We start from the raw sequence: 12,849 nt of genomic DNA, 5'->3' as shown, positions 1-12,849 counted from the left end.
TACTGACAATTGCACAGATTCATTTAACTGACATTAAATAGAGGTAGAGAATTACCTCTATTTAATGGCTTTATCGCCTCCAGAGCTACATGCTACTTTTGGGGACCCTGCAGGTGGTGTTGCTGATGGTAACATAGATGGAATGGATGTTTTTTGCTCTTGTCGTTAAAGGTCCCCCTCGCACATATATGTTAGTCGTCCCCGACTCTCTCAAAGAGCTAGCACCAATGTTCCCTCTAAGCTGCATGGGCGCACATGTAAAGAAAGAATGGTGCGCAACAGTTTTCCCAATATGAGGCTGCGTGACAGCACACCCATGACTAGAGAATGGCACGCAGCAGTTTCCAATTGCCGGGCACCGTTTTCTAATGTTAAAGGGATCATTGGTCAGCATTATCTAAAGACGTCTCTGTGGTCACGTGGCTGGCAGGGCTAAATGCCAAAGGTGCATGGAACGCTGTTGCCTTCCCACCAAATTTGGTCCCTATTTTTCTACTTGTGTTTTTCACGTTGTTGTTACATTTGCTTTATTCTTTCACTCCATGAGCAAATGAGAGGTGCAAAGAAATAGGGTAAGCTTTTGACCTCTCTCCCAAAGGCTGTTCCCACCATGGCAAAGAAACAACAATGGGATGAAGCAACGCTGTACAACAGGAGTCCCCAACCCCTGGGCTATGGCCCACTATCAGCCTACGGCCCATTTGGAACCAGGTGGCGTGAGTGGTAGGCCGGCACAAATACATGCAAGCTCATATGTGAGTGGTGGGCTGGCACAAATGTGCAATGCACACACAGCTCGACTTACCCAAGTTGAGATGCATATGCGCCAGCCTGCTGCTTGCACAAGTAGAACTCTGTGCATGCATGAATGCTGGCTGGGTGCTCCCCTGGTCTGTTTCCTCTGGGCCACCAAGCTGATTCTTTCAAAACAGAACTGAGTGTAGACTTCTTTCAATGATAAAATGATCCCCTTATATAGAGTGCTGGTGAGACCACATTTGGAATACTGTGTTCAGTTCTGGAGATCTCACCTACAAAAAAATATTGACAAAATTGAACGGGTCCAAAGACGGGATACAAGAATGGTGGAAGGTCTTAAGCATAAAACTTATCAGGAAAGACTTAATGAACTCAATCTGTATAGTCTGAAGGACAGAAGGAAAAGGGGGGACATGATCGAAACATTTAAATATGTTAAAGGGTTAAATAAGGTTCAGGAGGGAAGTGTTTTTAATAGGAAAGTGAACACAAGAACAAGGGGACACAATCTGAAGTTAGTTGGGGGAAAGATCAAAAACAATGTGAGAAAATATTATTTCACTGAAAGAGTAGTAGATCCTTGGAACAAACTTCCAGCAGACGTGGTTGGTAAATCCACAGTAACTGAATTTAAACATGCGTGGGATAAACATATATCCACTGTAAGATAAAATACAGGAAATAATATAAGGGCAGACTAGATGGACCATGAGGTCTTTTTCTGCCGTCAGTCTTCTATGTTTCTATGTTCATAAGCGCCCTATTTTGCCTATCATCCCTGTTCTATTGTCTTTTTTTATCATTACTTTCTATGCTATGTTTATATAAGCTACTATCCTATACTTGATTGATAAATAAATAAATAAAAATAAACTCAACACAGCATGGCACAATTTCACATGTTTTTTTAAAAATTATGAATCACTGAACGTTTTCTACTGCTGTTAGCCATCTGGTACGGGGTGTCCATTTTAGCACACGTTAAGGGATGCACGTGTTTGGAGCCCATTTCCACGGGGCACGGTTCATATTTGCTAATGCTACTTCTCCAAGGGTGCATAGTTCAGCAGCTTCTCAATCAAATCCACGTGGGATAGAAGCATCCGACGACAACAGTAGCGCTTCAGACCAAGAGCGTCCAACGCATCTCTGGGGAGATGAAAGGAGAAATAAGAAATTATGTATCTCATCTTTGTACAACGCAATTTTGATGACTTTGTTTCCTTTGTGTAAGGCCATCCTGTCTCTATTGCTACCCTGCAGCTTATTTTAGGAACAACAGAAGATATGGAATGCCAATGTCTACCAAAGGTTTACTTATTGATACCTGTACATTCAGTTAATAGATACGCACTGGCTCCTATAGGCTTCAACATTTTTCATTACATAAGATTGCATAGAACTTGAAGTCTTTCTTGTATGTATATATGTATGTACCGTGTTTACCTAAAAATAAGACCCTGTCTTATATATTTTTTGAAACCTGAGATAAGTGCTTGGCCTTATTGCCATGCACTCAAAATCCTGATTAGGCTTATTATCAGGGGATGTCTTATTTTTGGGAAAACGGTATGTATGTGAGTTTGTGCACACACACACTCACTCTCTACCATGAGTTTTCTATACAGGAAGTCCTCAACTTGTGGCTGGTTGCTCAGTGACCATTCAAAGTCACAATAGACCGCCCCAGGGCTACGTATAACCCAGATTCAAAGTTCTGACAGCTATCTTCCACTTGTGGTCTCATGATCACATTTTGGACATCTGGCAACTGGGTATTTGCAGTGTTCTACAGTCACATGATTGCAACTTATGGCATTTTTTGCTAGAAACCAGTGTTTATATTTCTCTTTCCAGCAAAAAACACCCATTGTAGATGGCGGATTTACTTAACGACTGCCGTGAAAAATATCCCGTGTTTCCCCGAAAATAAGACCTTGTCTTATATTTTTTGGAACCCTGAAATAAGTACTTGGCCTTATTGCCATGCCCCTAAAAGCCCGATTGGGCTTATTATCAAAGGATGTCTTATTTTGGGGAAAACAGGATAATAAAAGTCAAAAATGGTCATATGCATTGCTTGAACAGCAAGATTTATGACCGTTAATTCTGGGATCAATTATGGTTGTGAGTCAAGTACTATTTGTATTCCAGCTATATTCTTATACCATTTTATGTAATGTACTGATAATGTTTAAGACTAAGATAAAATATGACCAAACTAGCGGAAACAAGTTCAGCAACCAACCTTATAGCTTACAATAAAAACTAATGAAATGAAGTGGTGCATCAATTATCAATGGCAAAGGAACCAGAAGCAAAAAAATACACCATGAAAAAAGTAGTCATGATAGCGCAACCACAAAGGCCTTAGAAAAGATATTCAGATACTGTGATATGTCTACCTACAAAGTTTGGAATAGCATAAACTGTAATATTCCTGTGGCACTATGGAAATAAAGTTGGGCTTTATTGGAAAGCGTATTGGAAAGAGTATCAATGTTGGGTGCTGGAGAAAGCTCCTGAGAATACCATGGAAAGCCCAGGGAACAAATCAGTGATTGTTTAAAAAAATAGTTCTTACTCAAAACACAAATTACCAGGCTCCAATTATCATACTTTGAACAGATTAGGTGAAGACTTATTTCTTTGGAGAAAGTTCTAATATTGGGAAAGTTGGGTGGTGTTAGATTGTTTAGGGAAAACAACTTTAAGACAGGTGAGGTGTGAGTAGTGATAGCAATGGTCTATTCCGGCAAATAAACCAGATGTGTGTGTGTATGTGTGTATGTATGTATTATGTATGCATGCATGTATGTATGATAACCAGTACAGGTAGTTCTTACAACTTACAACCACAATTGAGCTCCATATTTACAGTATTGAGATATTTGTTAAGCTACTTTTGCCCCATTTTACGACTTTTCTCTCCACTTTTGCTAAGTGAATCTCTACAGTTCTTATATTAGTAACATGGTTGTTAAGTGAATCTGGCTTCCCTATTGATTTTTCTTGTTGGAAGGTCACAAAAGGGAATCACATAATTCCAAGACATGGCAACCGTCATAAATGTGAGTCAATTGTCAGTTGCCCAAATGTAAATCACGTGACCACGAAGATGCTACAATGGTCATAAGTGTGAAAAATGATCATAAGTCACTTTTTTTTAAAGTGCCGTTGTGACTTCAAAAAGTTTGTAACTCGAGGACTACTGTAACCAAGTTGATGGAACTCAATTAGAGGCAATGAATGGAAGACCTAAAGGGGCGAAACCTGGGGCAGATCCACCTGGAGAAAAATCGATCAATGTGGTTGCTAAATCAACGCCAACTTGATAGCACATCAACAATACAGGTAGTCCTCAACTTACGATCACAGTAGAGGCCAAAATTTATATTGTTAAGTGGGACATTTGCTAAGTGAGTTTTCCCCATTTTATGACTTTCCTTGCCACAGCTGTTAAATGAATCACTGCAGTTGATAAGTTAGCAACCCGATTGTTAAGTGAATCCGGTTTCTCCATTGATTTTGCTTATCAGGTAATCACAATAAGGTGATCACACACCCATGGTACACAGCAGCAGGATAATAAATATGAACCTGTGGCCATGTGTCTGGGTTCTGATCACATGGGGATGAGCAAAATTCATAACTGTGAAAAATGGTCATAAGTCACTTTTTTTCAGTGTCGTAACTTTGAACCGTTGTAAGTGGAGGACTACCTGTACATGGTAGCAAACATCAAAACTTTCTCTAAATATGAACTTTATTTTTGATGAAAGGAATTTTTCATAAGTTCTTATGGAACTGTATAATCTCTTATGAATCCAATGACCTGGATTTATTATATAACTGTTTTGATACTTGTCATCTTTTATTGTTGTTCGTAACATAAAAATTTGAACATTAAAAAAAACCCACCCTTCTCCAAACTCACCCTTCTGTGTATTCAGCTTGCAAGAGGCCCAGGTATGTTTCCCATTTGTTCCCCACAACTTTGCCACAAGTGAAGCATCGTACAGGGATGATCATGGTGAACCAGCCTGGAGAGAAATAGGTATCTGTCAGTCAATCAAGTCTTTAATAGGACCCCCAATTGCTGCCTCCAATTAATATTTGGTCCACCTAAAAAGAATGGGGAATAAAATTAGAGCATACAAAATTAGACAAAGTTTTATTAGGAGCAGAGAACAATTTGGAGTAAAAAATTTGGTTGCAGTATTGATTTAGACCATTGGCAAGAATTTATTTATTTATTTATGTATTTGGTTTTTTATGTAGCCCTTCTCCTTGGACTCAGGATGGCTTACATTTTATTAGCAATAGCATTTGTTTTTAACAGAGCCAACATATTGCCCCCACTATCTGGGTCCTCATTTTACCTACCTCGGAAGGATGGAACACTCAGTCAACCTTGAGCCAGTGATGAGATTTGAACCGCTGACTTACAGAATTATGGGAAAGTTATTGCATATAAAGAAAATTTATATAAGATATTGTATACGTGACACCTCCCTCCTACGAGATTAGCTAAAATGGATAAAAATATTTAACTGAAATGTTCGAAATGCAAAGAAGCACTAGGTACTTACTACCCTATGTGGTGGGAATATCCAAAAGCGCAAAAATGTTGGCATATGATAAAACATTGGCTAGAAGAGATATTAATAACAACAACTACAACAACAACAACAATAATAATAATTTATTAGATTTCTATGCCGCCCCTCTACGAGAACTCGGGGTGGCTCACAACAATAATAACAATGTACAAATCCAATATCTAAAAACACAATTTAAAAACCCTTATCATTAAAAATAACCACATAACCCAATCATACCATACATAAATCTTATTAGCAAGGAGATACATCAGTTACCCCATGCCTGGTGACATAGGTGGGTTTTCAGAGACTTACAAAAGGCAAGGAGGGTGGGGGCTGTTCTAATGTCTGGGGGGAGTTGATTCCAGAGGGCTGGGGCCGCCACAGAGAAGGCTTAGTCGATGGGACCCAGAGAAGGCCCATGGAGGCTTCCCCCTGCCTTTTTCGGTTACAGTTTCGGAGGCTCAGGTTTGTAAGTGGAAAATGGTTTTTGAGAAGAGGCAAAAAAATCTTGAACACCTGGTTCTTATCTAGAAAAGTTTGTAAATAGAGGTGTTTTTAGGTAGCAGTACCACTGTATTATGAAATTTGGAACCAATTGTATAAATGGTTTGAATTGAGGAGGAATGTTTGGACAAGTGATAATTGATAATCCAGGAATTTTTATGTTAGTATCTTGTACAAGACAGGATTGGAATTTGTTCTGTTGCAATGTATATAATTGAAACAAATGTGTTTTTGAAAGTTGATAGATTGTATATAATTTATATAATGTTATAATGAAAAGAAACTGATTTATTACAAGGTAACACTTAATGGAACTGTTTAAACCAGAGAAGTCACATCATGTCCAATATTTTAAATTGTAGTATTAATGAAAAACTTCTTTAAAAAGAATATTTGGTCTACATTTTGCCTTAGTTTATCCCTAGTAAAATGTTTCCTTTTTCAAAAAGCTGATGCTGAAGACCCTCCCTCTTTTATTGGACCTAAAAAATGTGAACTATTGTACATGCAACTACTTGGAACAGGAGAGATTTTGAAAAATAAATGGCTGCTGGTTAGAGAATTCTGGGAATTGAGATCCTCGCATCTTAAAGTTGCCAATTTTGAAAAACAGGGTTTGATAGGCTGCTTCAAGATAGGGGAGGTCACATACCCCAATATTCCCAGTTTTCAATTATGCTGGCTTGCAGACAGAGAATTCCAATTCCAATAGAAAATTTATTGGAGGGAGCCAATAAATTGAGCTGCTACCAATTAATCCTAAATAGGTATGACGTTCATTAAGCCATAGGAGATCCCCCAAATGGGACAATTTAGTAAACAGTGGTTAAATTATTCATTTTATACTTTCACTTCAATGGAAAGTCCTTATTTATGTGTTTGCTTGTTTGCCAAACATGTATAGGATAGTAGTACTGTAGTTTGTGTAAATATAACATAAGTAAAAAGTAACTATAAAAGAGGACAGCAGGACAGGGATGGTAGGCACAGGGGTGCACTTATGCAGGGCCCTCTTGTAAACGGGGAGGTCGCCTGCAGACAGTCTAAGGTTAAAGTTTTTGAAAGATAAAATATAACCATCACAAATTACCTTGAGGAGCAGAAGACCTCACCCCTCCTTTTCCTGCTTGTTATAACCCACGTGCCAGTCTTTATTTATTTATTTTATTTATTTATTTAAGCAATAGTGCTTTCCCATTACAGTATTGTGTCTATTCGCTTTAGTGTAGGGGTATTCCACTTCAGCAACTTTTAAGATTTGCGGACTTCAACTCCCAGGATTCAACTCTTATGAATTCAACTCACACACTAGCTGGGGAATTATGGGAGTTGAAGTCTGTAAGTTGCTGAGGTTGGACACTCCTACTTTTAGAGGAAAGATAGGGAAAAAAGCTTTACCAGTTTAACTTGCCTGACCTACATGTTCACATTTTCTGTCTTGATTTCACCTTCCTTCCTTCCTCCCCCCCCTCTTCCTTTCTTTTTTTTCCTTCCTTCCTTCCTCTTTCTTTGTCTTTCCTTCCTCTCTCTCGCTTTCTTTCTTTTTCTCTTCCTCTCTTCTCTTTCTCTCTTTTTCTCTTTCTTTCTCTCTCCCTTTCCTTCTCCCTCCCACGCCACATTTTCTCGGCCCCTAATCGACTGTAGCTTCGAAGTGACGCAACCTCAGGATGGCTCCTGCCCTGGCTAACTCTCAAGTCCCGCATCCCCCACTTAAGTTGGCCCTTTCTGTCCGGCAGACCCTCTTTTCCGGAGGGGGAGCCAGCCGGGTCCTTGCACCGATGGAGTCCCCTCTCTACCCTTCCGTCGCAGGGAGGAACAACCCTTACCTTCTCCAACCCGCCTCCGTCTCCGATACCACCTTCCTCCGAGATCCGCTGCACTCTAGGATCGCGCTGCAAATGGCGTGGCGCAGGCAGCCGCGAGGCCTCATTTCCTTCACGTTTCGGCTCGTTAGAGGGCGCTGCAGGGCGAAGGCGGAGGAAAGCTGCGCGGGGAGCGTGGGAAACTCCTCCTTTTCCTCCGGAGGACCTTTTGCACGTCTGAACAATCGATCCCGCTGATCCGGGGCTGCGTTTCGTTATTGTTGTTGACAGGCTTCCGTCTTTCGTTCCTAGGAATACGTATAGGTAGTGCTCCACTTGCAGCAGTTCGTTCAATGACGGCTCGCCTGTATGGAACCCACATTGCATATCTGACATTGGTACAATTGAGAGAGTCCAGAAATATTTCACAGGAAGAATCCTTTACTCCTCCTCTGGGAACAAACTACCGTACTCCTCCAGACTTCAAATAGTACGGCTACACAATCTACAACAAACGTGGGCAAGATGCGGCCCAAGGGCCGGATGGTCCAACTTTTCTACATAAGAACCGGTGTTCAAGATACAATATATAATTTTTCCCCCGAACGCCATCACTCTACTAAACAAATAATTCCCTCAACACTGTCAGACTTTCTACTAAATCTGCACTTCTATTCTACTAGTTTTTCTCATCATTCCTATCACCCATTTCCTGCCATGTTGACTGTATGACTGTAACTTGTTGCTTATATCCTAAGATTTTTATTAATATTGCTTCTTCATTGCTTATTTGACCCCTATGACAATCATTAAGTGTTGTACCCCATGATTCTTGACAAATATATATCTTATTTTATGGACGCTGAGAGCATATGCACCAAGAAAAATTCCTTGTGTGTCCAATCACACTTGGCCAATAAAAAATTCTATTCTATTCTATATATAATATAATATATAAAAGATAATATATAATATATAAATATAATATATAATTTATAATAATAATATAATTATTTTGAGTTTGGTAGAACTGTGTTAATTATATTAGTCTGGCCCTCTAAAACCATCCCAATTTCTCATGCGGCCCTATGGCAAAATTAACTGTCCACCCCTGATCTACAACTACGTCGCCTCCGAACTGATTTAACTATTGTTCATAAAATCATACACCATAACGTCCTTCCTGTTAGTGACTACTTCACCTTCAACAACAACAACACAAGAGCACGTAATAGATACAAACTAAATGTAAATCGCTCCAAACTTGACTGCAGAAAATATGACTTCAGCAACCAAGTGATCAATGCCTGGAACTCACTACCTGACTCTGTTGTTTCTTCTTCTGACCCCAAGATCTTCAACCTTAAATTATCTACTGTTGACCTCTCCCCTTTTCTAAGAGATCTGTAAGGGGTGTGTATAAGTGCCTACCATCCCTGTCCTTCTGTCTTACTTACTTGCTTACCTACCTACCTACCTACCTACCTACCTACCTATCTATTCGATTTTTATGCCGCCCTTCTCCTTAGACTCAGGGCGGCTTACAACATGTTAGCAATAGCACTTTTGAACAGAGCCATCATATTGCCCCCACAATCCGGGTCCTCATTTTACCCACCTCGGAAGGATGAAAGGCTGAGTCAACCTTGAGTCAGTGATGAGATTATTATTATCCTTTTTATCCCCTCTTTATACTTTATATTAATTTAAACTATAATTCTATACTTATATGACAAATATATAATAAATAAAAAAACTAAAGTTGCCAGGGCATTGGAAAAAAGTGATCCATGGCCATTTTTCACACTTACGATGCCTGCAGCAAATTCAGATCCCTGGCAAATGTTTGTGATGGTTTGCAATATCCTGATCATCTTTTTTAACATTTTGATAAAATAATGTTTATTGAATATATATAATAAAAAGAACAAAAGGCAATACATATAATAATTGTTGTCACAGTCATTGTTAACATATGTAGATAAAGATAAGAGAAAAGAAAATAATAATAATAATAATAATAATAATAATAATAATAATAATAATTTATTAGATTTGTATGCCGCCCCTCGCCGAAGACTCGGAGTAGTAGTTAGGAAAGGGGGAAGAAAAGATTAGTGAGGGGAGGAAAAGAAAAGGGGGAGGAGGAGAAAGGGAAAACCAGTGATTTAGCTGGAACTTCAATAATATATGACCTATAATTCATATATGTAGTTGGTGTAAGTTTCCCTTCAGTTTTGACTGTTCAAAATAAATTTGAAACAAACAAAGTCAACCAGGAAGCCAGGTTTTACTTCACAACTCGGTTATTAATTGAACAACTGTAGCAATCCACTTAGCAACTGTGACAGGTTGTAAAATGGGGCAATACTTACCAAATGTCTCGCAATATAAAAACATAAATTTTGGGCTCAATTGTGGCCGTTAAGTTGAGGAGCATCTGTAATGTAGTTAATGGATTTTGCAGTTCCATGCAGATCACTTTGCTTGTCTCATGTGTCCCCCCTGCTCCCCATTAAGTTTCTGTGACCATTTTAATCACAGGGAGGGTTGAATAACTGTTTCCTTGCCTCTCGCCCATGTTTTAGGAAAAACCCTCAAAAGTCAGCCAAGAGAGAGGCATCAGGGAAATTCATTCTTTTCTTTTCCTTCCTTCCTTCCTTCCTTCTTTCCTCCCTTCCTTCTTTCCTTCCTTCCTTCCTTCTCCTCCCTTCCTTCCTTCCTTCCCTCCTTCCCTCCTTCCCTCCTTCCTTCTATCTCCTTCCTTCCTTCCAACTTCTATGCTGCCCAATCCCAAAGGACTCAGGGTACCTTACAATAACATAAAAAATACAAATACAATTTAAAAAAAGTCAAATATAGAAGTCTAAAACTATAAGACCTCAGTTAAAAACCCACAGTTCAACTATCTAATTGACATACATGCATACCATTCAACACAATTTGGCCATGATGGATGTCAATTCATGGTCCCCAGGCCTGCCAGCAAAGTCAGGTCTTCGTGGCCTTACGGAAAGCCATTAGAGTGGGAGCAGTACGGACCTTGGGAGAGGGGAGTTGATTCCATAGAGCTGGGGCAACCACAGAGAAGGCCCTCCTCCACCACCCCACCAACCTGCATTGCTTAGTCGACGGGACCTGGAGGAGGCCAACTCCGTGTGCTCTTATTGGTCTCTGGGAGGTATGCGGCAGAAGACGATCCCGTAAATAGTCTGGCCCTGAGCCATGTAGGGCTTTATAGGTAACAACCAACACCTTGAATTGTCCCCAGAGACTAATAGGAAGCTGGTGCAACTCACATAGTGTTCTGTCTGGGTTCCCCCAGACCTCAACACCAACTGGAAAAAACAGCCAGACACTCTGGTAAAAGCAAAAGTACTTTATAGCTGGAAAAAATAAACACAGAGGAAAACCTGTTCTTCCCAACAGACAGGCTATAATACTTTACAGCAGAGTCCTGATGTCCAGACAATACAGCAAGCTTCTTGCTGGCACACCCACCCCAAGGTTTCAGTAGTCAAAGGCACAAACCAGGATTACAAGACGCCAAAGTTCACAGCCAGGTCCCAAGACTCTCAAAGATAAAACTCCACAAGCCAGGAAGGGTGGGTCTGCCTTTTAGCCTTTCCAAAGAACACCACACCCAAACCCAGCTGTTGCCTCTTTAATGCTGAAAGTACCTAGCCAATTGGTCCCTTCGCTGTGTAGCTCTTCTCTGTCGCAGATCAATTATAGCTTGTGCATTTTCCTCTAAGGAATCCAGGCTGCTTGCTGGGGAGAGCTCCCTCTGGGGGGACTCTGGCTGTCCTCCCTCTTCTTCAGCCTGGGATTCCTCCTTCTCGTCTGCCTGCACCTCCTGTTCCTCATCCTCTCCCTCTGAGCTGGAAACCGACAGAAGATCAGCCGTTCCCTGAGGGGCCTCAGACGGAACCACAACACGTAGTATAGGTGTTATATGGGTGCACCCATGGCAGCTCGCATGGCTGCATTCTGGAGACCATTTGCAGTCTCCGAACACTCTTCAAGGGTAGCCCCATGCAGAGCGCATTGCAATAATCAAGACAGGAGGGGATGAGAGTCTTTAATGTGGAGAAGAGGAGAAATGTGCAGGTAGTCTTCGACTTTAGAATGGAATGGAATGAAACACCACACCATACCACACCATACAACACACCACAAGAATAGAACCGAACAGAACATTATTGGCCAAGTGTGATTGTACACAGAAGGAATTTGTGTCTGGTACATAAGCTAATCAACTGAGCCCAAAATTTCTGTTGCTAAGCAAGATGGTGGTTAAGTGAATTTTGCCCTTTTTTACAACCTTCTCCGTCACAGGTAAATAAATCACTGCAGTTGTTAAGTTAGTAATACATCTGGCTTTCCCATTGACTTTGCTAGTCAGAAGGTCACAAAAGGTGATCCCATGACTCCAGGACACTGCAACTGAGCTTCGGTGGTGCAGTGGTTAGAGTGCAGGGCTGCAAGCTACTTCTGCTGATCACCAGCTGCCAGCAATTTGGCAGATCGAATCTCGCCAGGCTCAAGGTTGACACAGCCTTCTATCCTTCCAAGGTCAGTAAAATGAGAACCAGATTGTTGGGGGCAATAGGCTTACTCTTTGTAAACAGCTTAGAGAGGTCTGTAAAACACTGTGAAGCAGTATATATGCTATTGCTAACTATCATATATATGAACTAGTTGCCAAGCATCCAAATTTTGATCACATGATCATTCGGATGCTACAATAACCATAAATGTGAAAAATGGTCATAAGTCAGTGCTTTTGTACTTTTATTTATTTATTTTATTTATTTTATTTATTATTTTATTTATTTTATTTATTATTTTATTTATTTTATTTATTTTATTTATTTTATTTATTTTATTTATTTTATTTATTTTATTTATTTTATTTATTTTATTTATTTTATTTATTTTATTTATTTTATTTATTTTATTTATTTTATTTATTTTATTTATTTTATTTATTTTATTTATTTTATTTATTTTATTTATTTTATTTATTTTATTTATTTTATTTATTTTATTTATTTTATTTATTGGATTTGTATGCCTCCCCTCTCCGTAGACTTGGGGCGGCTAACAACAGTGATAAAAAAACAGCATGTAACAATCCAATACTAAAACAAGTAAAAAAAACCTTATTAGAAAAC

The 12,849-nt window shown here is 39.6% G+C and overlaps 1 protein-coding gene across 1 annotated transcript; it reads right to left on the bottom strand.

The window, feature by feature from the left end:
- Positions 1 to 1,647: 1,647 nt before the first annotated feature.
- LOC139153317 (DNA-directed RNA polymerases I, II, and III subunit RPABC5-like) lies at positions 1,648 to 7,817 on the bottom strand. The gene is made up of 3 exons (XM_070727068.1): positions 7,697 to 7,817; positions 4,697 to 4,802; positions 1,648 to 1,908 (listed from the first exon to the last, which is right to left on the bottom strand). Exons 2-3 carry the CDS (start codon positions 4,789 to 4,791, stop codon positions 1,800 to 1,802), a joined length of 204 nt encoding a protein of 67 aa, XP_070583169.1. The 5' UTR covers positions 4,792 to 4,802; positions 7,697 to 7,817; the 3' UTR covers positions 1,648 to 1,799.
- Between the last annotated feature and the right edge of the window lie 5,032 nt (positions 7,818 to 12,849).

Source organism: Erythrolamprus reginae, chromosome Z (assembly GCF_031021105.1).
Source record: "Erythrolamprus reginae isolate rEryReg1 chromosome Z, rEryReg1.hap1, whole genome shotgun sequence".
Taxonomy (NCBI): domain Eukaryota; kingdom Metazoa; phylum Chordata; class Lepidosauria; order Squamata; family Dipsadidae; genus Erythrolamprus; species Erythrolamprus reginae.
Note: the sequence above shows the minus strand (reverse complement) of the source record. Positions and strands in the feature narration are given on the sequence as shown.

Coding starts and splice junctions, on each gene's coding strand:
- LOC139153317 (XM_070727068.1), bottom strand. CDS start 4,791: ATGATCATCCCTGTACGATGCTTCACTTGTGGCAAAGTTGTGGGGAAC. Junction 1,909..4,696: donor CAAGCTGAATACACAGAAGG/GTGAGTTTGGAG, acceptor TCATCTCCCCAG/AGATGCGTTGGACGCTCTTG.